Source organism: Ciona robusta, chromosome 10 (assembly GCF_009617815.1).
Source record: "Ciona robusta chromosome 10, ASM961781v2".
Lineage (NCBI taxonomy): Eukaryota > Metazoa > Chordata > Ascidiacea > Phlebobranchia > Cionidae > Ciona > Ciona robusta.
In genome coordinates, this window is record NC_143244.1 from 3,412,818 (window position 1) to 3,437,207 (window position 24,390).

The 24,390-nt window shown below is 33.3% G+C and overlaps 2 protein-coding genes and 1 long non-coding RNA gene across 3 annotated transcripts; 1 reads left to right on the forward strand and 2 right to left on the reverse strand.

Moving 5' to 3' along the window:
* Positions 1 to 372: 372 nt before the first annotated feature.
* On the reverse strand, positions 373 to 4,667 carry LOC149729603 (E3 ubiquitin-protein ligase MARCHF4-like). The gene is made up of 5 exons (XM_089886902.1): positions 4,549 to 4,667; positions 4,176 to 4,301; positions 3,325 to 3,454; positions 2,423 to 2,615; positions 373 to 2,024 (listed from the first exon to the last, which is right to left on the reverse strand). Exons 1-5 carry the CDS (start codon positions 4,569 to 4,571, stop codon positions 1,861 to 1,863), a joined length of 636 nt encoding a protein of 211 aa, XP_089743028.1. The 5' UTR covers positions 4,572 to 4,667; the 3' UTR covers positions 373 to 1,860.
* Positions 4,668 to 4,757: 90 nt separating this feature from the next.
* Positions 4,758 to 24,269, forward strand: LOC149729604 (adenylate cyclase type 10-like). Its single transcript, XM_089886882.1, has 33 exons — positions 4,758 to 5,952; positions 6,550 to 6,669; positions 7,199 to 7,474; positions 7,643 to 7,723; positions 8,272 to 8,505; positions 8,745 to 8,978; positions 9,316 to 9,463; positions 9,586 to 9,666; positions 10,350 to 10,472; positions 10,791 to 10,858; positions 11,365 to 11,433; positions 11,926 to 12,004; positions 12,206 to 12,380; positions 13,131 to 13,338; positions 13,825 to 13,928; positions 14,338 to 14,461; positions 14,750 to 14,860; positions 15,566 to 15,637; positions 16,076 to 16,210; positions 16,867 to 16,960; positions 17,325 to 17,379; positions 17,814 to 17,935; positions 18,590 to 18,718; positions 19,197 to 19,345; positions 19,670 to 19,774; positions 20,268 to 20,374; positions 20,817 to 20,958; positions 21,365 to 21,559; positions 21,893 to 22,004; positions 22,704 to 22,925; positions 23,247 to 23,335; positions 23,548 to 23,685; positions 23,836 to 24,269. The coding sequence occupies exons 1-33, from the start codon at positions 4,807 to 4,809 to the stop codon at positions 24,196 to 24,198; spliced, it is 5,610 nt and encodes a 1,869-aa protein (XP_089743008.1). The 5' UTR covers positions 4,758 to 4,806; the 3' UTR covers positions 24,199 to 24,269.
* LOC149729605 (uncharacterized) lies at positions 14,720 to 19,285 on the reverse strand. The gene is made up of 3 exons (XR_016385867.1): positions 19,147 to 19,285; positions 16,093 to 16,204; positions 14,720 to 14,858 (listed from the first exon to the last, which is right to left on the reverse strand). It is a non-coding gene; the product is annotated as an uncharacterized LOC149729605 (long non-coding RNA).
* Positions 24,270 to 24,390: the final 121 nt, after the last annotated feature.

The following is a 24,390-nucleotide window of genomic DNA, read 5'->3' on the forward strand; positions in this document are numbered from 1 at the left end:
TTATCATTTGCACTGTAATGCCTGCTTTACACACAACGGATGTTACGCGTATATTCTAAACTGCACAGTTAGCTACCTTCATGGTTTGTTATACAGTTACATATACAATGTATATATTACGTAGTGACATCCTCACAGTATAACCAGCACTTACTGATGCAAACAATCATATTATTCTTATATACTATACCTGCAATGACATTTCGTTTACAATGTAAATGCAATGATGAGTCAGTCCTATTTTAAAGCAGCGAATTTAAACTAACTAAGGGTTCCGATAAATGCGAATGATTCGTCCGTCGCATTCTGAGTAAGAGGCTTGCCACGCAACGATAACTTTGTTTTCATTTATATGACGTTTGCAGGTGAAAAGTTGTTCAGATACACAAACCTGCTGAGCGATGAATAATCTAGTCCTCGTTAATTTTCTACAATAGAGGTACACCACACGTAACTGCAGGTAATATCCTGACAAAACATTAAAATATATATAATTTGGTAAAGCGCAAATTTCATCGGTACTGTGGAAACCATTATGTTGAAATACCGCGATTATTTATAACGTTTCGCTGGTTACCGAAAATATTCTATATTTATCAGTCTTTTTTTTCTACAGTCTTTATATGGCGTAGCGACGAAACAACATAGGCCTATTCACTTCCCTTCTTCAATTACAGGTTATACGCACCTAACGCACGCATACATTTATTTCGTTGCCATAGTAACGGGTAGTCATGCGAAAACTGATGGCCAATAAGTCGCCGTGACGCACACATTGCTAATGGCCACTAAATGTTTTTTATGGGTAAACAATTAATACAGAAGATGTTAACTTGCACACATGTGTGTCATCTATAGGTGAAATGGTAACTGATGCCAAATTGTATAATATATGTAGTAGGGTGGGATAAGTTGGGAATGGGGTAAGATGGGATCGATTTTTAAGTTTACTACCACGGGCATCCATTTTATGATAAACGAAAACAAATGTTACAGTATTAATTGAAAGTATTCTTACCGTTCAACAAAGTGCGCATGCAGCAAAGTATTAAAATTCGTTGTTTCTGAACACATTTAACATATTATTTTCCAAATATATTTTTAAATTCCAAAACAGTCCCGTTTTCGAGTTATGGTCACTAATATTTATACAGATGACGTCACCGAAGTTTTACGATGAGCACGCGATTTTTACTTAAAGTCGACACTCCAATTTGGCCGTATGGCCTGCAACCACTATGCCTATAGTAAGGTGGGGGAAGATGAGACACCTTTTCATTTTATTTTAGTAAACAAAGAACAAAAAGTTGATTATAAAACCGCATCTTCACGACTCACATCATAGACCGTTGTTAAATGTTTAAAACACAATCAGGGTATTTAGATATTGTGTGTTAGATGTGTCCCATCTTCCCCCACCCTATAATGATTCTCTAGTCCAAAACCTAGTGACAAACCCGCTCGAGTAAAAAAGATTAACCGTCCGACAATGCATAAAATTTTCTGTGAGAAAAAAATTGTGACTGAACTTTGACCGTTTCTAATTTCTAAACTACTTTAAAAAAAATCCAAAAAAAAAACGGGTTTGGTATAATGAATTCTTTTTTGATGTGAATATATAACAAAATTATAGAAATAGTCTTTATAATGTTTTAATTTACAAATGAACCTCGATGCATATCAGACTGACTTAGAACCTCGTTGCACACCAGACTTTTTCAAACTTGAAACCAACACGCCGTTTATGTGCAATATTATGTTGACGTCGCTCAAGCAACATTTACAATTCACATCGGTGATGTGTCGTAAAAAAAAACAGGGAAAGTTATTTAGCGAGAAGTGCGATGTCTGTTTAAATGTCTACAATTCTACAGGAAGGTTAATTTGTACATTATCCAGATTCTCTTGATGACAAACTGTTATTACAGTAGCTGGCGATTGGGGCACCACACACAATTCGTACTGCATCAGTTTGTATCGACGATACATTAAACGCATGTGTGGGATTTCATGAAGCAGAATACCTAGAATTATGTTTTCGTTATTAGAAGGTTGTTACTTCATTTAACGATGGTTAGAAAGTATCAATTGTTCTTTCTTTATTTACTTAGGCCGTATGTGCTACAGTTTTAATGGAGTTAAAATAGAATTGCTTTCTTGTTATATAGTAGAGTGGAAAAGATGGGACACCATTTCATTATATTTTCTCGTCTCATTTAATGGTAAACAAAAAAACATTTAAAAGTTATAAAATGGCACCCTCATGGCTCCCATACACCGGTGTAATTTAAACACAATCAGGATCTTTGGATATTATGTGGTAAAGTTGTCCCGTCTCCCCCACCCTAGTATACGATTGAAATGCACCGTTCCATCTAGAAATAAATAAAGATTGTTTTAGGACGTGTTAGGTAATACATACCTAAACAAAACATATCCATGAATCCATACAAAGCGTAGCATGCTCGAAACAGGTCGCTATTTCGTTGTCGTCTGGTCTCTGAACTTACAGCAGACCAAACCAACCATGAAGTTGTTGAAATAAGGAATAAAATACACACGAAGTTAACTGCAATCATCGCCAAGTCGTGACGTGTAAGACATAATTTTTTCCACTGAACAAAATATTGGTTATTGAAACTCCGTATTTATTCTGGTGTTACAATAAAACTCCGTATAATAAAGTAAGGGTTCTATATTTTCCACCATCCCTCTGGCACCGTGGCATATATGGTGGGGTGGGAGAAGATGGGACACCTTTAGCACAAAATATATAAATATCCTTATCGTGTTTTAAACAATTAACAGCGGTCTATGAAAGTCGCAAGGACAAGGTTTTATAATTCTTTGAATGTTCTTTGTTTACTACCAAAATGTACGAGAAAATAGAATAAAAGGTGCCCCATCTTCCCCCATCCTACTATATAGTGGATAGAAATACTCGCGTTTTAGCCAGAAGCAATGGAACAAAGGTTCCATGTTGCCATTATTGAAGCCTTCCATAAGAAAGATCATTTCTCCATCCACGTGGATTAAGGTTTAAAGCATTAAATAAATAGAAATACAACATAAATTACAGATTAAGTTTCATTGGTCTGGAATACAGTACATAATCGCGAGCTTGCCGTCGGAAGCAATACGCAGGCTATATATATGCCCATAACAATCGTAAACGTCGGCCCGGCGCATCGGAAAGCAGTCGATTAAAGTTTGGGGATTTCCCTGTCGTTCTAGTTTGGCAGTGTATATCTTCTGTCTTAACCCACGCAAAGTGCTATAAGATGTACCATACTAAATATATACGCCATAACGAGACAAACTCACCCTTATATTTTCTGAGTTCTTTACACGCAACACGTAGCTTGTATGACATATTTCACACATTGACTTTCCCGATTTTGACAACCACTGAACAAGGCAAGCTTCGTGCACGAAACCGATTGTACCTTTGCAACTTTTGTATAAATAAAATTATTACTATACTAACATAAAGAAGTTGGGCAGAAGCTAGTAAGAAATTGATCAAATGTTTTACCTAACTCGAAAAATATTCTAAAATGCGGCGCTGTAATTAGGAAATACATTTGTTCAGTTTGTGAACTTAATAATGTATAGTTTTTGTGACTGGTTAATGGTACTACAACATTTAAGGTTTGAAAATGTTTTTTTTTATTAAAGGTGAGCGCAAAAAAATATACAGTTAGGTGGAGAGAGCTAAAGGGGGCATGCCAACAAAAATGAAATTTTGTATAAAATGCTCAAATGTGATCTAATTCTAAAGGAACCACACAACTTCTAACCCATAAATAATGGATTCAAGGCTCTTCGTTGCTACCAACTGTGTGGTACCTTTATGTAGTAGGGTGGGGGGAGTAGGAAACATTTTTGTTCCATTTTCTGGTCTTATTTAATATTAAACAAAGAAGATTTAAAAAGTTATTAAACTGTATCCTCACGACTTCCATGGACCGTTATTAATTGTTTAAAACACGATCAGGATATTTGGATATTGTGTGCTAAAGGTTTCTCATCTTCCCCGACAGTACTACATAACATTTGAGCATCTTTACCTACATACACAAATGAATTTTCGTTGGTATATGGCCCTTTAAGAAATACATGTTTTACAGTTTTGAAATATTTATAAAAAAAGTGTTACTTGCGTTGCACCATACCGACAAGGTGTAATCAGTGAACCATCGGCTTCTTGGCAGATTCTACAAATTTGTCCCTGCTTCATCATCTCGCCAGTGACGTCGCAAAAATCTTCTTTGCAACCGTCGCTATAACTTTCGTTCTTCCTTACACATCGGGAAATTTTAATGAAGTTTGTAAAACGTTAGGCTTACACATATTAAACCACTAAATTCTAGTTTTTAACGCAATGCTCTCAGAATTAAATGCTATTGTAGCTTGGGAAGAAATCACGTTAAAAAAACATTATGTGTCTCCGGTTACAGGGTATAAGAGATATTGATTGTGGCAATTTAGATTAGGTTATCGCCATAGTGACGTAGTATAAACATTTTTCTTGCACAATTAACTTACAAAGTTGGTTTAGGCATTTTCATCTCCTTCTTTTTGCACACAATCTTGCTGTTAGTTGATTTTAACAATACGGTGCAGTTTTTATGACATTGTGTTGTACTTTTGCCTTTGCAAGTTTTATGTTGTGTAGGTCCTTTGTTATAAAACAATATGGTGTGTGATTAACAAAGCACCTTTGATAAACGTGTTAAAATAGTTAAATGTAAATTGTTCAAAATGTTGCCATAGGTTTGATAAGGAATTAATTTGCATATTATAATGTCTAAATTACATCGACGAACGTCGAGTTCTCATACCAAGATCGGTGGAGCAAATAAGCCAGACGACGTTGAAAGAAAATTATTTTCCCATATTCCCGATCTGGTTATTTTTGACAAAAATTATGGAAAAGTACCACATATTCTTAAATTCGATGGAGTTTTACTGTTTGCTGATGTATCCGGCTTCACTGCCCTTACAGAGAGGTATACGATGTCAAGCGAGAAAGGCACTGATGCCCTCACAGTAACTTTAAACGATTACATTGGTAAAATTGTACAATTTATACTTCAAGCCGGCGGAGACATTCTTAAATTTGCGGGTGATGCAATTCTAGCCGTGTGGAAAGTAAAAGAGAGGTCGGATCTAAAGCACGCTATTTCCCAAGCAACAAAGTGTAGCCTAGCTATTCAAGATAAATGTGACAACCAAGCAACCGATGTTGGTGTTAAACTTCGTGTAAAAATTGCTATCAGCGCGGGAAAAATATTTGCAACCTTCGTTGGAAACCAGGAATGCCGCCATTTTGTCATGGCTGGTCGCCCTGTTACCGAAGTAAATGACGCCGAAAAATATTGCGAAGCTGGCTTGGTTGTTCTTTCGCCAAATGCTATGGAGTTATCAGATAAAGAAAATATCATTTCAGAAGCTTTGTCAGAACGGTTCGGACTGGCACGTCATTTACGCCGCGAGCCAAAGAAGGAATGGAATGAATACGTCGACATACCACAGGGTCTAAAATTCACAAAAAATGCAGAAAAAAGTATTCGAATTTGTCTTGGCATAAGATCAGACACAACCAGAGAGCTGGTGGTACGCAAATATATATCGCCTGTTGTTCAACGGAAACTAGACGACGATCAACCGTTGAAATATCTTTCGGAGATGCGACAATGCTCTATTCTCTTCATTAACCTTGCATTTGATTTGAGTCCTCGTGATCGTTTGTTTCACGAAAAGCAGTGTCAAAACATGCAAAGTTCCTTCAGTATAGTGTACACTAACATAATGGATCGACAAGGTTCCCTAAATAAGATTTTCATGTTTGACAAAGGTTGTACGTTTCTTGTAATTTTTGGTCTACCCGGAGATAAACACGAACAGGAACCAGCACACGCTTTGCAAGCAGCTTGGAATATCAACAAGGTTGGTCAATATTTCATTTTGTTTATTATTTTTAATATATGGTAGAGTGGGGGAAGATGGGACACCTAAGCACATGTTGTCCCTATTTCCAAACTCAAAACATATTGCCAGTTATTTTTAATTTTGATTTGTAAGTGAATTTATTCCTAGGAATACATGTAAATGTTGTATTCGTTCAACACTGAGTTGTAATACTTAACAACAGTAACCGCTTTTGCCGCCTACGTTTTAAGAATACTGTCAAATAATACTGTAACATTTTTTTTTGTCTATCACCAAATGTGTACCCGTAAAACAAGATTTTAAAAAAGGCTTTTGTTTGCCAGAGTTTTTGTTACTAACATTTCTAAAACATTGGCATATCAATTTTATATTAATCATAATCATAACAGGTGCTAAAGATGTTTAACATCTGCATTAACACATACATCAATTCTTTTTATAAAACCATCTCATCTGTTACGATTAAACAGTTTGATTTTCAAATAAATTTTTATAAAAATGTACCTGGGCAACCAATGTTTGTATTTTCTTTAAAATGTACATGGATGTTGCACGACTTCTGAGACCTGTATATATTTTATAAAACTTGTTTAGGAACTGCGTGAAACCATCCCCACTTTAACATTATCTTCAATGGGAGTAACCACTGGCCCGGTGTTTTGTGGTGTGATTGGTCATACTGAGAGACATGAATACACTGTGATTGGACAAAAGGTAATTTTTTAATGAATACACTGTGATTGGACAAAAGGTAATTTTTTTTTATGAATTTATTTTTGGTTTATAATATGGCATAGTGGTTAGCGCGCCTGCCTGTAACCTAGAGATAGTGGGTTCAAGGCTCGTCGCTGCTACCATTGTGGGCGTATGTGTCCTTGGGCAAGACACTTAACAGCAATTGCTCCAACCCAGTGGTCACTAATAGTAATGGGTTGTCCAAATTATTACCCATACATAAAAAATGAAAAAAAAATCCAGCTTGTGTGTAGTCCTGACAAAATAAGGATTTTACATAATGTATCACAATAAAGGTTTTGATTAACACTCTTTTGTGAGCATGAAGATATGTTGAAAGTTTAGCATAAGGTGTCACCAACAACAACATTTTATTGTGGTATTTTCTATTTTTTCTTTGTGATAGTGAATAGACTACAGGTGTTGTAAAAGGGTGTTAGTTATACCAAAAATATGTGTTTTGTACAGTTTAAATAAGATTTTATGGTTTGCCAAAACTGCTTAAAAGGTGAATCTGGCTGCCAGATTAATGATGCACTACCCAAACCATGTGTCATGTGACTTCGAAACTTACAACAACTCAAAGCTCTCCAAAGACATGTTCACAAGATTGCCACATCGAGCTATGAAAGGAGTGGGGAACGTAGTGGTTTATGATTACACAGAAGGAGAGAGGAAATCCGCTGGAACAACAACTGTTGTTGAACCAAAATATCCAATTATTGGGAGATTTGAAGAAACTGAACTTTTTATGACCGAGCTGAGAGAACTCAAAGTTTCACAAGTAAATCAAATTTGTATCAAATTTTGTTAAATAATGTTAGGTAAAGTAAAGTATATATATAGACCCCTGACTCGAATATGCTAAATATTATTATACGCATTATCTTTCTAAACAAGTAAAGTTTAAAAATCAAAAGTATTTTAAAGCTAATACATTAAGTCTTCATAGTCATTGGGTAAAGAACGAAGAGTGATCGTGTTTGAAGGTGAAGCAGGTTATGGTAAAACAAGGATGATGCAAGAAATACAGGTTTCTGTTTTACTTAATTTTCTTAACTTCGATTGTTGGCATGTGAAACCAGTAATTTTATCTTTTTCCTACAGAAACAAATAAAACAATTCCATATGCCTACATCAAGGCCCTCTTAAAACAGACCATGAAAACATTTTCCGACAGCAAATTTTTCCTGCGGTTTCTAATATAAGTTTAACAGTATTTCTGTTCATGGAAAACTATGGGTTTCTGTCAAAGCTATGGAATAACTGCTGCGTCATAGTACTTTGTGGGCGAGCGTTTATGAATTTGTAAATTGGATGTGTTATAGTTGCAGTATCATGATGAATTGCCAACCTTTTTAATCGTGTCCCCTATGTCGTCATGCTATACCCGCCGCGCATGAATTTTTTATACGTTGAAACAAAAAATCCAAACAAAAATATCACCTACCAAGTTACAAACGTGGTGAGCAGGCACCAGGTGTATGAAACAGAACATAGGCCTTTGCATTGCAATGTGAGAATAAACAAGTTGCAGTTATTATTTGTAAAAGGTGTAAAACTTAACTTATAACTTTGCAGTGGCGAGCAGGTTCAGAAGGTGTTCGCGTGATTGCATTTACGTTATCCATCAATGATCTCAATTCACCGTACTTTGCCATGAAAACACTTGTAGAGTTGTTACTTGGAATTGAGGGGTGCAAGGATCAGAATATACGAGAACAATCTTTACTTCAGGCTGTGGATAAGGAGGATGAAGATCAACTATGTCTTCTAAATGATATTGTAATGGTCAAATTTCCAATGTCATCTAAGGTGGGCCAGATTGTAAAATATGTTAATGAAATAGTGCAGTGCTTCCCAATCATTTTACAGTGACCAAAGTAATATAAATCATAAACTTATGACCAAGCTTTAAAAACCTTACTTCTCAAACCAACTTGTCACATTTTGTAAGAATGCATGTGACACCATTATTGGGTAATCCACCAGTTTTGGGATGTTAGTACAATAATGAAATAATTTGCGACAAGTTATTTTGCTTACTTTTTTAGATTGAGCAAATGGATTCAGAAAATCGCACCCGTGTACTTCATCGAATTTTGGTTCATATGGTGCAAAAGATCACTGCTAACCAATTTGTTTTATTTGCTCTTGATGATGCTCAAAATGTGGACAGTGACTCCTGGAAATTTATTACAACATTGAGTAAAGATTCTCGTGCTTTGTGTGTGCTTACGATGAGACCGTTCAGCCCCGATAAACCTCCATGTCAATCTGCAAAGCAGGTTTTTAGTTTGATTTAAATTGATGCAAGATACTTGTGAAGTTGTGATAAATGAAAGCACATAATACTGTAGTAATTTTAGTCAGTTTATGGAAATCCACATAAACGTGGTTAAAATATATCACATGTAACGCATGTTTTTTGTATTATTTGTTGCCACTAGATTAAATTGAATTTAAGTGTATTTGTCTAAGAAATATGTTTTCCAAATTAAAATATGCTAAGCATTCACTGCATACCATTTTTTTATGAAAGTAGTCCGAATTAATTTTAAATGGCAGTATGGCACAAATCTGGCACCCAGCAAATATTTTTATTTCATAAAAGGCATTAAACAGGTGCTGTATCATCCAAAGACAATGTATGTGAAGCTAGGTGGTTTAATGAACGAACATCTAACTCCACTGGCATGTCAGTTTTTACAAGTTGAACGAATTCCACTTGAGTTGGAAATGATACTTGTGCAACGAAGCTATGGAGTTCCTCGTATGTTTACAAATGATTTTGTGATAAAACTAGGGTTTTTTTATTGCATTTTATTAAAAGTGTATATGTGTTTGTTGTTTTTATTGTCTGTTTTAAGAAATATAATTTTCATTATTTCATAGTATGGTGTGAGCAATTGGTAAAGGAGATGAACACAGCTGGAATTCTATTAATTGTTCCACTGAATGACAGACACCTGTTAAGTAAGTTTGTGGTTTAAAAAAATTATTGTAACCTGTCAGCATATAATTTCTTCATAAAGATTCTCAAAATATCAAGTAATTTGGGTTTGTGTTTAATAGGCCTATGACTCTGGTTAAGAATATAGGAGGCTCGGTGCTCCTACTAAAAACATAAACCTTCATTTAAATTTTGTTTTATTAGATATATTATACGGTATGGAAAATGATAATGTTGCATCAAATTAATAAAAGTTAAATATTTTAAAAGCTAACCAATACTAAAGCATACGCCGTTCAAATTTAAATGTGGGCGTATGTGTAGTTGAGTACAACACTTAATGATACTTTCCCCAACCCATTAGTCACTAATGGGGTTGACCAGGTTGTCAGTCATTTCACCCACAAAGTTACATATGTGGTAACTCAGACACCAGGTTTATGGAATAAAACATAACCACTGTCATTTCTCCACTACACAAAGGTTACATTTATTTATTACATTCATACAACTCATAACTTACACGTTCATTTTTTCGAATTGTCTTGACCCCCCCAAAAAAGAAAAAAACAATAACACCCACAAAGCTGTTACTTGGTAACTCCTATGTAGGCATGGGGTATATGCACACCAGTGTTATAACCTTTAAGAATAAAAATCCGACGATCCTGTTTACAAATTAAATTGGTATATGTTAAAAACACAGATAGCGATAAAAAACACGGAGAAAGTCAACACAAGTTTAACCTTTCACGTCACAGACCAAGTGTTGGAGTGGCTGATAGGTCGCTGATAGAACGGAGAAAAGAATCTCAGTTTGAAACAACTGGTGATTGAATTATTTACTAATTAATTTTTATGTGGGTCTGAAACACTGAAAGCTATTGAACTATTATAGCCAAATTTAAACTTTTATTGTTTGCATATAAATTGAGTAAAATACAGTTTGAGAAATAGCGTCAACAAAGCTGTGCCATTAATTTAGATTTAATTTTCAGTTGTCATTAAGTCCAGAAGCACTGTTTTATATGGCCTAGTTAGAATTAAAGTATTACAGATATTTATATAGGCCTATTCAATAGCATTGAACATAAATATTTATGTCACATTTGATAAAGTTTTAAGATGGTAATGTTTGTATGCTTAGTTGCCAGACAAGGAAGTGAAACCTTCAGCAAAGCAAATTTGAATCAAAGTGACAAAGAAAAAGACATGGTGCGGAAAATATAATATATTTACTGTCTATGAAATTCTCCATGAAATTACGCAACTGCCGTGGTGTTATTTAGGTGCAGCAGTAGTAAAAAAAAATTGGCTTAGTTAAAAATTACTGCTCATATGATTAACAAAGTTAAGATCATTTATGTTAGACACTTATGTATGAGTTGTTTAAGGAGTTAGCGATAATGTTTATTGTATATGAAATACTAAAATTCACATAATTTTGAGTTGGTGTATTTATTAACCAGGAAAGCAACTTAACCGTATTGGCCCAACCCAATGGCCACTAATGTAAATTGTCAATCATATATAAACAACAAATATCCTCTAAGTTATATCTGTGGCAACTCGTAGGTAGACACAAGAAGTTTAAAATAGAACATATTAGAACTGTCGTTGCATCACTACAACAGGATAAATAAATGTCATTCATTTTTTACGTTTGTTTTAAAAATTAACCTAAACTATAAAGAAACTGACAAAAACTTATATTTTTACAGTCGCCAAACAAAGAAGTGGATGAACAGACACATGTGGAAAATGATGAGGATCAACAAAATTCATATCAGGTAAATCAGATGAACTGTTTGAATAAATGATAACGTTACAAAAACTTTGTTTTATCTCTTAAGTTATTTATAGCAATTAAAATATGAATAATATGGAAAATAAAAGGCTGGAAGGTAATAAAATAACATAATTGTTATGTCATGTTTAGTATGAACATGTTTCTAGATGCATATAGTAGGAGTGACTGTTAATTTCCACAACAGACACTTGGGTTAAGTCATCAAAATGTAATGAATATAACAGCATTGTTCTGAAAGGAAGAAAGAGTCTGTAAATACATGGTTTTAATTTAGTACTTGCTTAACCAATTTCTTAAAAACTTATGATTAAATTAATGTATCCTATATTTATCCTTGTGTCCTGGGCTGATGTCATTTAATATGGGTGTTCTGTTTCATACATCTTGTGATAGTTTCCAATTGGCACATGTGTAACAATATAAGATTATTTTGTGATTTTCTTTGTCATAACAACATAAAAATATTTGACAGTCGGGGAGATTGAAGAAAAATAAGCATTCCATGAAGTCATGGACAGATCGTATTAAATGGAGAAACAACAGTAAAACTGGTACTTAGTTTTTTGTTCAAGTACTTTTGACTGTTTCTTAAAACTAAAAATATTGTAAATGTAAAACATTTTCTCAAATTTTCTTGTTATGTCTCTTACAGTTTCCTTTAATGTCTCCATTACAAGAAAATGTTATACATTTTTGTAGTAAAAATACACTTTAATGATAAAAATGACAAGAAATAATACATTCTCATCCAGATATGGGCAACTTTTTAAACCAATCAAATGAGGAAATTTCTCAGGAAAGTTCTGAAACTAAAATTAAAATTCAAACACAGACAAGTTCTGTAGCCATGGAATGTGTAGTAAAACCAGGTTTTGATCTAAGCAAGTTCCCTGTGCCTGCATCTATAAGGGGTATGGCACTCACAAGGTAACTCATACACTAATTTTAATTTAACTTTTTAAACAATATTTAATTAATGAATGAAACTTATTTATCTTCGCATGGTGGTCAATAACAGATTTAAAACACAAGGGCTTTGTTTTTTTGACCACATACCTGCTTTTAAGTTACCACATATGTAAGCTTGTGGGTGACTATGGCATTTTGCTGTACAACTATAAACAATTAAGACGTTGAAATTGCAATTGTCTTGCCAAAAGAAATACTCCCACAAGGATGGCTTTTGATTCGGAAATCTGTATTTTTCTCTGTGCCACATTGCCGGAGTAAAATTTTTTGGTAATACGTAAAATGGTAAAGGAATTGAAAAATCAAAAAGAACTGAATTAGACTGACCCTTTTGTCATTATTTACCTTTTTCTTTAGGCTATTGCCCTTCATATTAGTTTGTGTATTGCATTATGTTGCAATATTACTAGTGAAGTTACAAGTTACTCTTTTCATATTGCAATATTACTGGTCAATTCCACTCCTACATTGTGCTGAAACAATGCTTATACTGTTTATAAAAGTCAGATCATGTGGTCATAGCCTAATTCAAATTAACCATAAATTAAACATGAAAAAGAATAAATTTCATATTTGGGTTTTGAGTGAAAAAAAATGAACTTTTTGTATTCTAGCCCCGCTACTAAACTGTCTAAGTTAGTTGTAATTTTTGTGACTGTTCATTAGAGGTATGCCCTTTTATTTTAATATACTGTCCTGTGCTTTCAGATTAGATCGTATGAAGCCATTTGAACAACTGGTTGTAAAATGTGCAGCTGTGGTTGGTGGTAATGTTTCTATTCAGATGCTTCAATCTATTGTACCTGGATACCAAGAAGAGAAATTTCGTCGGGCAGTTTTTCAGCTGATGCGATCACGTGTGTTTGAATGTGCATCTGCTGATGTTTCAGAAAGAGATTTAAACCGAAAGAAAAGCGTAAGTTTTATGTACGTTGTTTATTTGTTACATTTTTGTTAAACTTTGTAATATTAGATTATATTTCTTGCCCAGTAAATCCTCCATTATCCATACCCTGTATAAACGGACCTAAATTATCCATTTATTTACTTCCTTAATTTTGTAATATTACAGTCAAGTAAACTAATTCTCTTCAAACTTAAATGTTGACTTTTTCATTAAATATTTGGCTGATATGCAAGTTATCAACACTTAACCCAATACTGTCCTTGGTTGCTTTTTTTGTGGTTTGGAAAAAAACCTGCTCCTACACAGTTCGCATGTTTACCATAAACTGCCAAAATTAAATCTTCACTAATGTTTCCTAATACTGAAAGATGTTTCGTAATCCTGAATATTTCTTTAGCGTAACAACCTGAAGTTTACACATAGTAGTCTAAGATTTCTTTTCACTGTCTTTGGTGTTACCAATTACCCCTCAAAATAATATTTAACTTATTGTAGATTCAGCTTGGTGGTATGTCACCTTGCATAACATGTGCGTGTCATAAAGTATCAACGTTTGGTGGCGATGATGTAATGAATAAAGATGAGCAAGTTGCAAAAAGGTTTGTAAAAATACTAATAATAAGAAAGAAATAATAGTATATTTGTTTTTGGGTAATCTATCTAACCAGTATATTCTATGATTACTATACTGAGAATATAATTTAGTAGTGTGGTTGAAAATGGGACACCTTTAAAACAAAAAATCCAAATATCCTGATTATTTTTTAAACAATAAACAGGTTTATGGGAGTCATGAAAATACGGCTTTAAAATTCTTTAAATGATCTTTGTTTACTACCAAATGGAAAGAGAGAATGGAATGAAAAGGTGTCCCATCCTACTATATATATATATTATTATATGATTTATATACATATAATTTCAATAAATATATTGTATATAATGTATGCCTGCATACTGGTTTAATATTGAACAGTTTTGTTTACAAATTCATTGAGTTAATTGCAGATGCGAGCAATATAAGTTTCGTAACTCTCTTGTGCAAGAAACTGCTTATCAACTCTGGTTAAAAGATCAAAGAAGATCGCTCCATGAAGCTTGCGCTCATTACTTGGAAGGGAAAATTAATGAGGTGCATGGGTTGAAATATTTTATTTTGTACGGATGCCAACATTTGTCAGCCATGTAGAAAAAAATCCTATATAAAATTGCATATGGGGTAATTGCTAACAAGTCAGTGATTACGGAGTGTTTGAAACAGAATACTTATATTGTACAACTGTGGTGCACCGTCATAGGAATATACAAAACTTACAATTATTTATTCAATTTAGGTAAATACATGTACAGGTGCTTCTTTATTTTCAGTATTGTTTATACCCCTTGATACACACAGTTTTGGCAAACTAGATTTTGGTAGGTGCTTATTACTGGATCAACAGATGAAGTGGTCACAAAACAATTTCGATTGTCAAGAAATTCAGAAGCAAAAAATGATGAGAAAGAGACAGAAAGTTCGATGGCTCTTCCTGTAAGTATAATATACATTCGGTTTTATTGAGAAATATTTTATTATAGAACAGAGTCGGTTCTATGCAGTTCTAAATATTTGACTAGTTTTTTTCACTTAAGGTTTGAATACTAGTCAGTACTACTTAATTACAGTTCATCAAAAAATCTATAGATACAAAAAAACTAGATACCAAAAAAATATGGATTAAACTTGGGTAGTGCATCAGACAATGAAAAGATAATACTTTTACTCGTCGTAAAACTGTTCTCTAAACATATGCTAGTTGTGGTCATCACCATTAAGCATCGCGTGCAACTAACTTTTAAGGCATGTTTATATATTCCTCAAGAATCTGGATTTTTTGATTTAAGATCATCAGTTATTTGTTCTACATTTATAGTACTGTGGGGAAACACAGGATACCTTTAGCACATAGTATCCAAATATCCTGATCGTGTTTTAAACAACCAACAACGTCTATGGAAGTCGTGTGAATACGGTTTAAAAATTCTTGGAATTTTCTTTGTTTACTACCAACTGTGACAAGAAAATTAAACGAAAAGGTGTCCCATCTTCCCCCTCCCTTTTTTATATAAAGATGTCCTGTTAGGCACCATATGCGATGGCTTTACACAGCTTTTGCCTGCTTAGGAGTAATCACTTAAGTATGAAATTATGTAAAATTTTGGTATGACAAGGCATTAGTGACCACTGTTAATACAGACAATAGATCTAACAAGTGAAGAAAATTCAGCACCAGTTGATCAAGATGGCAAGTTGAATATTGAAAAAGAGGTAACATGTAACATCTTAAATATTTATATTCCCAATTAAAAAACAGTTACTCATGATTGTAAATAAATATATGGAAAAATATCTGTAAAAAATGTGAAGCTGTAGACCAGTAACTCACATGTTGCATAAATTTTGCAATGTTTTTTTAAGATTTTAGTGTCCTTAATCAGACTTCAATTTACATTTTGTTACATTTTTTTTTCTGCAAAAGTTTTATTGTGTTTACTATCTTTAATTTAATTGGATAAATGTATTATCATTTATCCTCGCTGATGGAGCAACTGTGACTTATTAATAAGATGTATTATTTTATACAACATGCTCACTCATTAGTTACAATAAAATTACTTTTATCGGTGACTTTTGCTATTTTTATGTTTTCATATACAGCAGCATAATAGAGATTCTTTTCAAAACAAAATAAATATATTATTTTAGAAGGAAACCTGTAGTACCATGCTTGGTGTGCCTGACGCTGGTTCAAGACGATTATCTCGTTGTTCTGTGATCGGTAGAATGAATATAGATGGTGTCGGTGCACGGAAGTCATTTTCTAGACCTCTTGTACTGCAAGTAAATATTCTGTTTTTTAATAATTTTATTTGTCTTTTAATTATGGTAGCGAAAATTTAGAAATATTTTTAACGAAAAGACAGAATATAGCGACAAAAAAACAGTTATTAAAACAGGCTACAATAGGGGGAGTAGGCTTTAAAGAGGATTGACCGGAAGATTAGGTTATGAGATTATTTAAGATATCTTTGATTGTTTTTTATTAGAATTGTGTTTTATCATTATTATTTGTTTACCTGTATGGGGGAGGTTTCTCAGATTTATAAAACAAGTGATATTGAACATATGTGTCATGCATGCCACTTTGTGACGGATTTTTTTTTTTGTATGATTAGCAATTGTAACCCAATCACACATACATGGACAATGGTATCAGCATTGAGCTTTAAACTAATGGACAGCTGTGCAATGACACTGGTGTAACATACATGGTAACTCCACAAAGTAACATACATGGTAACTCGTAAGCTGGCACGAGTTGTTAAACCCGTGTTATAACGACTGTCGTTTTCCAGCCACGCGAGGATAAAGTAAGTTACATTCATTCATTCATTCATTTATTCATTCTTCAACACATAATCAGAGTAGTATATTTTTTTTATTATGTAGGATGAGTTTAAATTGGCAAACAAATAAACAACTTGCATATTAACTAGGCAGAAAACATGCCAGCGGATTACACATTATATACTAACAATGAAAACCAAGTAAACCATGTTCGTTTTCAAATTGAAAATCAAGAAAATAAAGGTAGCGTTGGTAAAGTGCTTGTTTTGTTAGAAAAATAAAGATTCATAAATAGTTTGGTTATGAAGTTGGTTATTTCCATTACAGCTGTTATTTACATACCTAAGTTGCTTAATATGAGGAAGTAGATTAACAATAGGTAGAAAAATGACAATTTTTAAATTATTATACATGCCAAGATTAAACATGCACAGTTTCTAGATAATATCTAAAAGCAGCTTGTCTGGAAAATTTTAAATAAACACTTTAGTACAACTGTACAAGACTGTTAGGGGAATTTTAAAAGAGAGTGCTTTTTTGTTTGTTTTGAATGTACATTCTTTTTCGCAGAACTAAATTACTTATTTACATATTATTTTATGATCAGGCATTGAAGAGATTGAAAATGTTCAGGAAATGCTAAATCCACTTTCTGAAGCAATGTAAGTAATCGCAAGTAATTAAAAATTATATTTTATAGCATGGAAATTTTTCAGTTTATCAAGTAGTATCTAGTAGGGTAGTCAATATTGCAGCTTACAAGATGTTTGTGGTGGCTGAAAACAAAGATCTAGGTACTAATTAACATTTGATTTGATTTGTTTGACATAATCGTTGACATAGTAGTTAACCTGTTTTTGTATGTCTACAAAAGATCACCAATGCTTTAATATTAATTTGAACTGAATATTTGGATCTCTGTAAAAGAATGAAAATCACTTGTTTACATAGCAGTTTAACTTCGTTCATAAAGCGGCTTTAAACTTACACTCAGTGTGTATAAATCGGCTTTTCTGTGATAGTGTTGTTCTAGATGAACTTGGAGGTTGACGTACTTAAGTGTGTAATATTTACAAAGTATTCTGTTGTCTCACAGTGGTAGTGCAGAACAAAGCAGGAAGATGAGCCTTGGACCGATGTGGTCGCAATCAGTTGGTTTATCAGCAACTTATGAACGTGTTATTAACAACACAGAAGAACAAGCTAAAAGATTATCTGGTAAATCTTGTTTGTTTTATATTTACTGGGTTAGACCAATTTTGGTTAAGTGTCTTGTCTACAAACACATTTTGCCGGCAATAAATGCATCTTTAAGCCTCGACCTGTATTCTCTAGTCCAGTGGTTCTTAAACTTGTTTGTATGCTTTACCCTTTTAACAAAGATGATCATCAGATTTACCCCCAACATGTAATATAGCGCTAATTTATTAAAAAGCAAAAACAGCTAATTACATCAGTTATATTTAATGCGACGAATGTGCTAGCTTTTTGGCAACAAGTTGTTTAATGTCTAATGTGGATTTTGATTGGTGGCTTATTTACCCCCTAAATACGAGGAACTTACCCCAAGAGGTAAATTTACCCCAGTTTAGGAAACGCTGCTCTAGTCTGTAGGTGAGCACTTTACCTGCTGTGCTACGATGCCCAGTGCCGTGTATTTTTGCCAATTTCAAATTAATTAATAAAATTGAGGTGTTCAAGTGATGATGTAAACAGTTGAAAAATTAATACATACCAGTATACCACCACCACACATAGTTTATGCGCTGTAGAACGTTTTGTTTCTTCACATTCATGTGTTCTTTAAAAACTGTACTCTCTTTTTACCAGTTTTAAATCTAAACAGCTTTATATCTTTGCTTTAATTTACAGCATTGACCTTGCAAATATCAAGGACACCATATGAAATTCAAGATACATTGTCTTTGCTTTATTCTCAACTTGTTCATCATTGTCAGAAAGCATCAAACACAGAGAAGACGATTGAATATTATTTAAAAGGTAATCAAGCTAAGCTTAAACTTATTGGTCATGTGAATTTTTAAAATTAAAACACTTTTTCTACATAGACCAAATCAAATTAAAACTTAATAAATATGTGTTGATACGCAATGCGAAGATAAGCTGCCTAAAAAGGCACCATAGCACAGTTGGTTAGCGAGTCTGCCTTTAACTCAAAGGTAATAAGTTCAAGGCTTGACACTGCTACCACTGTGGGCGTATGTGTCCTTGGGCAAGACACTTAACGGCAATTGCATCAACCCAGTGGTCACTAACGGGTTGTTTAAATTATAAGCCCCCCAAAAAATAATCACTCTCAAAGTAAAATACTTGGTAACTCGTAAGCTGGCAAGAGGTGTATGAAACAGAACACCCAAGTTCAATGACCTGACGTGCGAAAACTAAGTAAGTTAGATTCATTCACTCACCTAAAGGAGATTTAAACATATTTTCAGTTGTAAATCTTTTTAAACATTAGCTGCTGAATCAAGCATAGCAACCATGCACCTTGCTCCTGCATTGCAATATTTACAAGATGTGAACAAAATCGTGGATAATTTAGACAAGGGTCTGGACATTATTTCAAATTTCACAGAAGATGATGATCTTAATCTAGATGACACTAAGGTCAGTTGTGCTAAATATAAATTCACTTGGACAGGTTCTTTAGAACCTCTGGAAGTGGATTTGTTAGTGTCTTGACATTTTGTTGCCACTTGAGATTTTTAACTGTTGTTGTATTATAACAGCTGCTATATTTATTAGATGTTTACAAAAAGTCATACAATATGTTGTTTTACAAATTTATTTGCCAAAGCTTAATAATTTATGCCTAATGTTTGGATTACACTGAAAAATAGGTTTAAAACTATGATCCAAATTAAATGGTGATAACTCATACAACTGCCTAGCATTAACCCCAGGTTTAGTAAAATGACCAAAATAATTTAGGTTCTTTCAGTTGGTCGTGATACACAAGCAAAAATACAAACGCTGCTTGGCCAAGTGCTATTTCAGCAAGATCAACTAGATGAAGCTCTTCCACACTTTCTTAAAGTTGGTATCTAATATGTTTATTGTTGATTGAGATTTATTGTCAATTCAAAGCTAGCAGTTTCAAGCTAATCATTTCTAACACTAATCAATAGAACTTAGCAACCTGCCACTTTGGATGAATGAATGACTTTTCAGTAACCTTTTTTTAATTTATAACATGGCGCTTTTGAGTTAGTTACCATTAGCTCACTTGCCTAAAAAAAGAAGGCGTAAATGTTTTCATAATCATTTTTTAAAAAAAGAGGCTTTTTCAGATCAAGAGAGGCGGTCCAATTGTTTAAATTATTATCTATATGTATAAAAAAACAAAAAAACATCACTCACAAAGTAAGATGCATGGTAGCTGGTAAACTGGAATGAGGTGTATGAAACAGAACACCCATGTTACAACGACTGCCATTTTCCGATCACGCAAGGATAAAGCAAGTTACATTCATTCATTCATAATTGTAAATCATGACATAACTTTAGTGACCTCTTTTCGCATACTCAGGCTCTTAAGATACTGCATTGCAAATTACCAACAAACAGAATTATTATTTGGATTCAGACTATGTATGAAAAACATGTTCAAAATCTGCACATTAAACAACCAAGCAAGTAAGTAATGGTGAAGTTTATGAATATTACCAATTTTTCACATTTAGTGTTTATAAACAAATATACATGGATGGCATCTTGCTCTACTGTTTGCCGTGTGTATGCAAATTTTACTCTGGAAGTTTGCATGCTGAAATGACAATTTTGTAAAATGTGGATTCTCATTTAAGTTTATGTTTTAATAAAAGTAATATTAAGTCAGAAACTGCAAGAAATTGTGAACCATTAGTAAAAAAATAAGCAAGTGCTTGCGATATATTTTCAGAAAGAAACATGTATGCGAGAATTAATTACAATCGCATCTATATTTTTAAAACGCACGTATATTTATTTTCTTTCAGTTTAAAGATACAATTAAAGGTAGATTCTTAGCACTATTCTTTTAGATGAAACTTGTACCTGGTTTATGGTGCAGATATTTTAACAGAATTATTGTTTATAGATACATAGGCAGCGCATCCAGTAAGCTTGCGAACAAATATGTTGAACAAGTGAGATGTCTTTCATATGTCTGGCAGATTCTGCTAAACCAAAGCAATTTTCCAAATAAAATGCAGCTATCCAAGCTAGTTGCGTATTTACAGGTAAATTAAAAATTTATTGTACCAAAAACCAATATTGTTTTTTTACAAATCACTCTTTAAAATTGGTGTTTTCTTTTTTCTTGTTTTTAAAGTTCTGCATACACTGCATGAATTAGTTTAAAAAGTAGTAGCCATTCTGGTAAAAAGTGTTGCAAAAAAAATACCTATGTCACACTTACTTATAAGTTGTTAGAGTTGTCATCTTATAAAACCATAGAACATTAAATTAAAGGTTTTAGGCATAATATAAGAAATACCCTGAATACAATTTTAACGTCCTAGCTTATAACATGGTATTTATATTGTTAATGTGACCTGCTGAATAGGATACAGAAACATTGGTAATTAAAAAAAAATTAGCCATAAAAGTTTTTTTTTATGTTTTAACTTAGTCCACTACTTCCAGTTAAACAGAGCAGAAGCAGCAGATGATGATCTACAAGAGTTAATTACAGCTTATACTTACATGATGCAGTTTCATCATATTGCTGGTGATATATCACAAAGTGCATATTATGAAAACAGGGCAACTGCCAGGTGTTTGGATTTGCCAAAAAAACTCACCTCGCCTGATTTGTACATCACTGGTCATCTGCAATTGGTAGGAAAAGAATTTTTATTTAATAATTTTGTTGGAATTGAATGCTCCAGCATAAAAATTATTATAAAGTAAATTAACCAAACTAGTTGTATGAATATCAAGACAGACAAATGTAGGGTTAAAAAATCAAAGTTTATTATTGCTAGACTCTGAGATTATTTCCAACACATTTATAAATTTGGCTTTAGTTAAACTCCTGACAAAAAAGGAAATATGAAAGAACTTTTAAAGTGGATTATATTTCATTTTGTAGTAGGATGGAATGAGACCTTTATGGACTAATTGTTTATATAGTGACAACTTAAGCACCCTCATATATATATGTTATCACAGGTTAGCTGTTCAGTACGTTTATGTTATGGGAAACTTTCTCATGCAACAACTGCTGGTTACAGAGCTTATAATATTGCAGACACGCTTGGAGACACTCACATTAAACTAATTGGTCAGTCATAATATAACATATACCTACTTGCGCTTTAATGATTTCATAAAATATATTTAAAACCTTTTATACATATGAATTGAATTAATGAATAAATGTAACTTACTTTATTCTTGCGTGCCTGGAAAACAACAGTCTTTATCACATGAGTGTTCTGTTTCATACACCTCGTGCGAGCTGATGAGTTACCATGTATGTTACTTTGTGGGTTATTATTTTGGGGGGATGTTTTCATTATGTATGGCTGATAATTTTTTATTTTATTATGTTTGGGGGCAATCCATTATTGATCACTGGGTTGGAGCAATAATTGCCAATATTTGTCTTGCCCAAGGACACATACGCCCACAATATGGTAGCAGTGACAAGTTTTGAATCAATTACCTCTGGGTTAGAGGCAGGTGCGCTAACCACTTGACCACGGCGTCGGACGAATTAACACCTAAATTATATATTTAAACAATGTGTTTTAAACAGTTACAAGTTTTTTTAGTCAGTGCGTGAGTCCTTTAACAAGATGCTTCACTTTAGCCAAATGGTAACTAATGAATTGTCCCCATTGTTTGTTAGCTTTGTAAAAAAATAACAGAATATAAAAATGTTGCATACATAGTACACAATGGGTGGTCATGTCGTAACTACAGTTGTGCTTGAATGTGAACATACATTCAAATTAATTTATGTTCTATATTGTTTCAGTTTTACCTTTGCTTGCTCAAATCCACATGATGACAGCAAAGGGCCGAGCTTGCAACGAGGTTCTTAATTTGCTTCAATCTATTTCGAAACAGGATTTTGATGAAATTGGCATCTCTATATATTATTCTCTTTCTTTTGACCTTGTATTAGATGCGGGTTACATGCTTGAGAGTGCTTTATCATGTGTGGATTATTTACAGACAACAGAATCTCTAGATATTGGTAAGATTTTATTTAGTGTCAAAAATTTAGTGTCCGAAATTTAATGGCATCGCTAGAAAGGTCCAAAAAAGCATAAAATGTGGCTTTGTATAGTATTATGTACTTTCACTGTATATTAGGAACATTAGTATCTTATTTAGGCAAGTACAGTTAGCAATTATTGCTGCGGTCACAATCAGGTGTCTAAATCTGCAAACATACTTACTTGTAAAAATTCACTAAATGTATGAAGTCACCATACATGGTGTGGAAACCAATGTTGTGACTCTTTGAAATGTCCCTACATAAAGTAGACAATAAACGATTGTCTAATGTTTTAAGGGGATGTTCCACGTTTTTACATACGAACAAGTATGGCTGTGTGGTGCTATAGAAGGGATGAAGTGTTTAAAGGAAGAGCTTGGCTTGAGGTAATCTGTAATCTAAGATTGGTTAGTAATCTTGAAATCATCAGAATCATTTTTTAATAAAAATCTGTTATGCAACAATGTTTGGGTATATCTTTAGAAATAAAATTTAAATTTTGTATAGTAATCCAGTCTGTCTTTTTCCTATAGGAAACCATGTTGTACAGCCAACTTTTTATTTTTTGAATACTAACACATATATTTTTTCATATCAGCTTTCAACGAAAATTGTGCCGGAATATTTTGACAACTTCATGTCAGCAAAATCATTCACAAGATTGGTAGAAGCAAGGTTATTAGCTCTGAGAAAGTCACAAGAATCTTATGGACTAAATGACAAAGAAACCAAGAATGTGAGTTTTAATAAATAAATAAAGTTTGGGAACCACTGTACTGAACAATAGAATTTATACATTAAGTTTTTAAATGTTGGTCTTATTCTTCGCACCAATCTCTGCAGATATGATTATGATGTAAATTGTTACTTGTATTTTGATTTTCAGGCTCACAGAAATTGCTCATCATCAATTAACCAATTGGAGAAACTGTGTAAACAATTCCCTGTGTTTTATCCGCGCTTATTTCATTTCACTTCATTTTTCAACATTTTGACTGGAAATATTCAAAAAGCCACAGAACTGGTTGATAAATCTATTAAGATGGCCCGCACTTGTGGTAATGTTATCGATGAGAAGTGGGCATTACATAGCCAGCAAATCTGGTTTTCTTCTGAACAACGAGAAGATTCTGATTACTGGGTGAAATGTTCAACAGAATTGCCGAAATGGGAAAAAGCAATTAAACAAGATCGTGTTGGATGGAATTTCACATTGAAACCTGTTGATTCATATCTTATTTCAAACTGATGAATCATTATGCCAGACAGTGTATTTTAACTTGTATAAAACTCTTTTAAATACATGTCCATAACTGACAATGTGTGATTTTTTGTCATAAATCCTTATTAGATTCCCATTTGTTTGATTCGCACCAAAACTTGCAGGAATTAGCAGAGCCTATTTCCAATGGAACCAAAGAGATCATGGATGTTAATACCT

What these genes read in the sequence shown, in the direction of transcription:
- LOC149729603 (XM_089886902.1), bottom strand. Translation starts at nt 4,571, where the DNA reads ATGAAAATGCCTAAACCAACTTT. An exon ending in AAAATGCCTAAACCAACTTT is followed by an intron (nt 4,302 to 4,548) that starts GTAAGTTAATTG and finishes CCGATGTGTAAG; the next exon opens with GAAGAACGAAAGTTATAGCG. An exon ending in CATGGATATGTTTTGTTTAG is followed by an intron (nt 2,025 to 2,422) that starts GTATGTATTACC and finishes ACATAATTCTAG; the next exon opens with GTATTCTGCTTCATGAAATC.
- LOC149729604 (XM_089886882.1), top strand. Translation starts at nt 4,807, where the DNA reads ATGTCTAAATTACATCGACGAACGTCGAGTTCTCATACCAAGATCGGT. An exon ending in AATTTCCAATGTCATCTAAG is followed by an intron (nt 8,506 to 8,744) that starts GTGGGCCAGATT and finishes TTACTTTTTTAG; the next exon opens with ATTGAGCAAATGGATTCAGA. An exon ending in CATGTCAATCTGCAAAGCAG is followed by an intron (nt 8,979 to 9,315) that starts GTTTTTAGTTTG and finishes GGCATTAAACAG; the next exon opens with GTGCTGTATCATCCAAAGAC.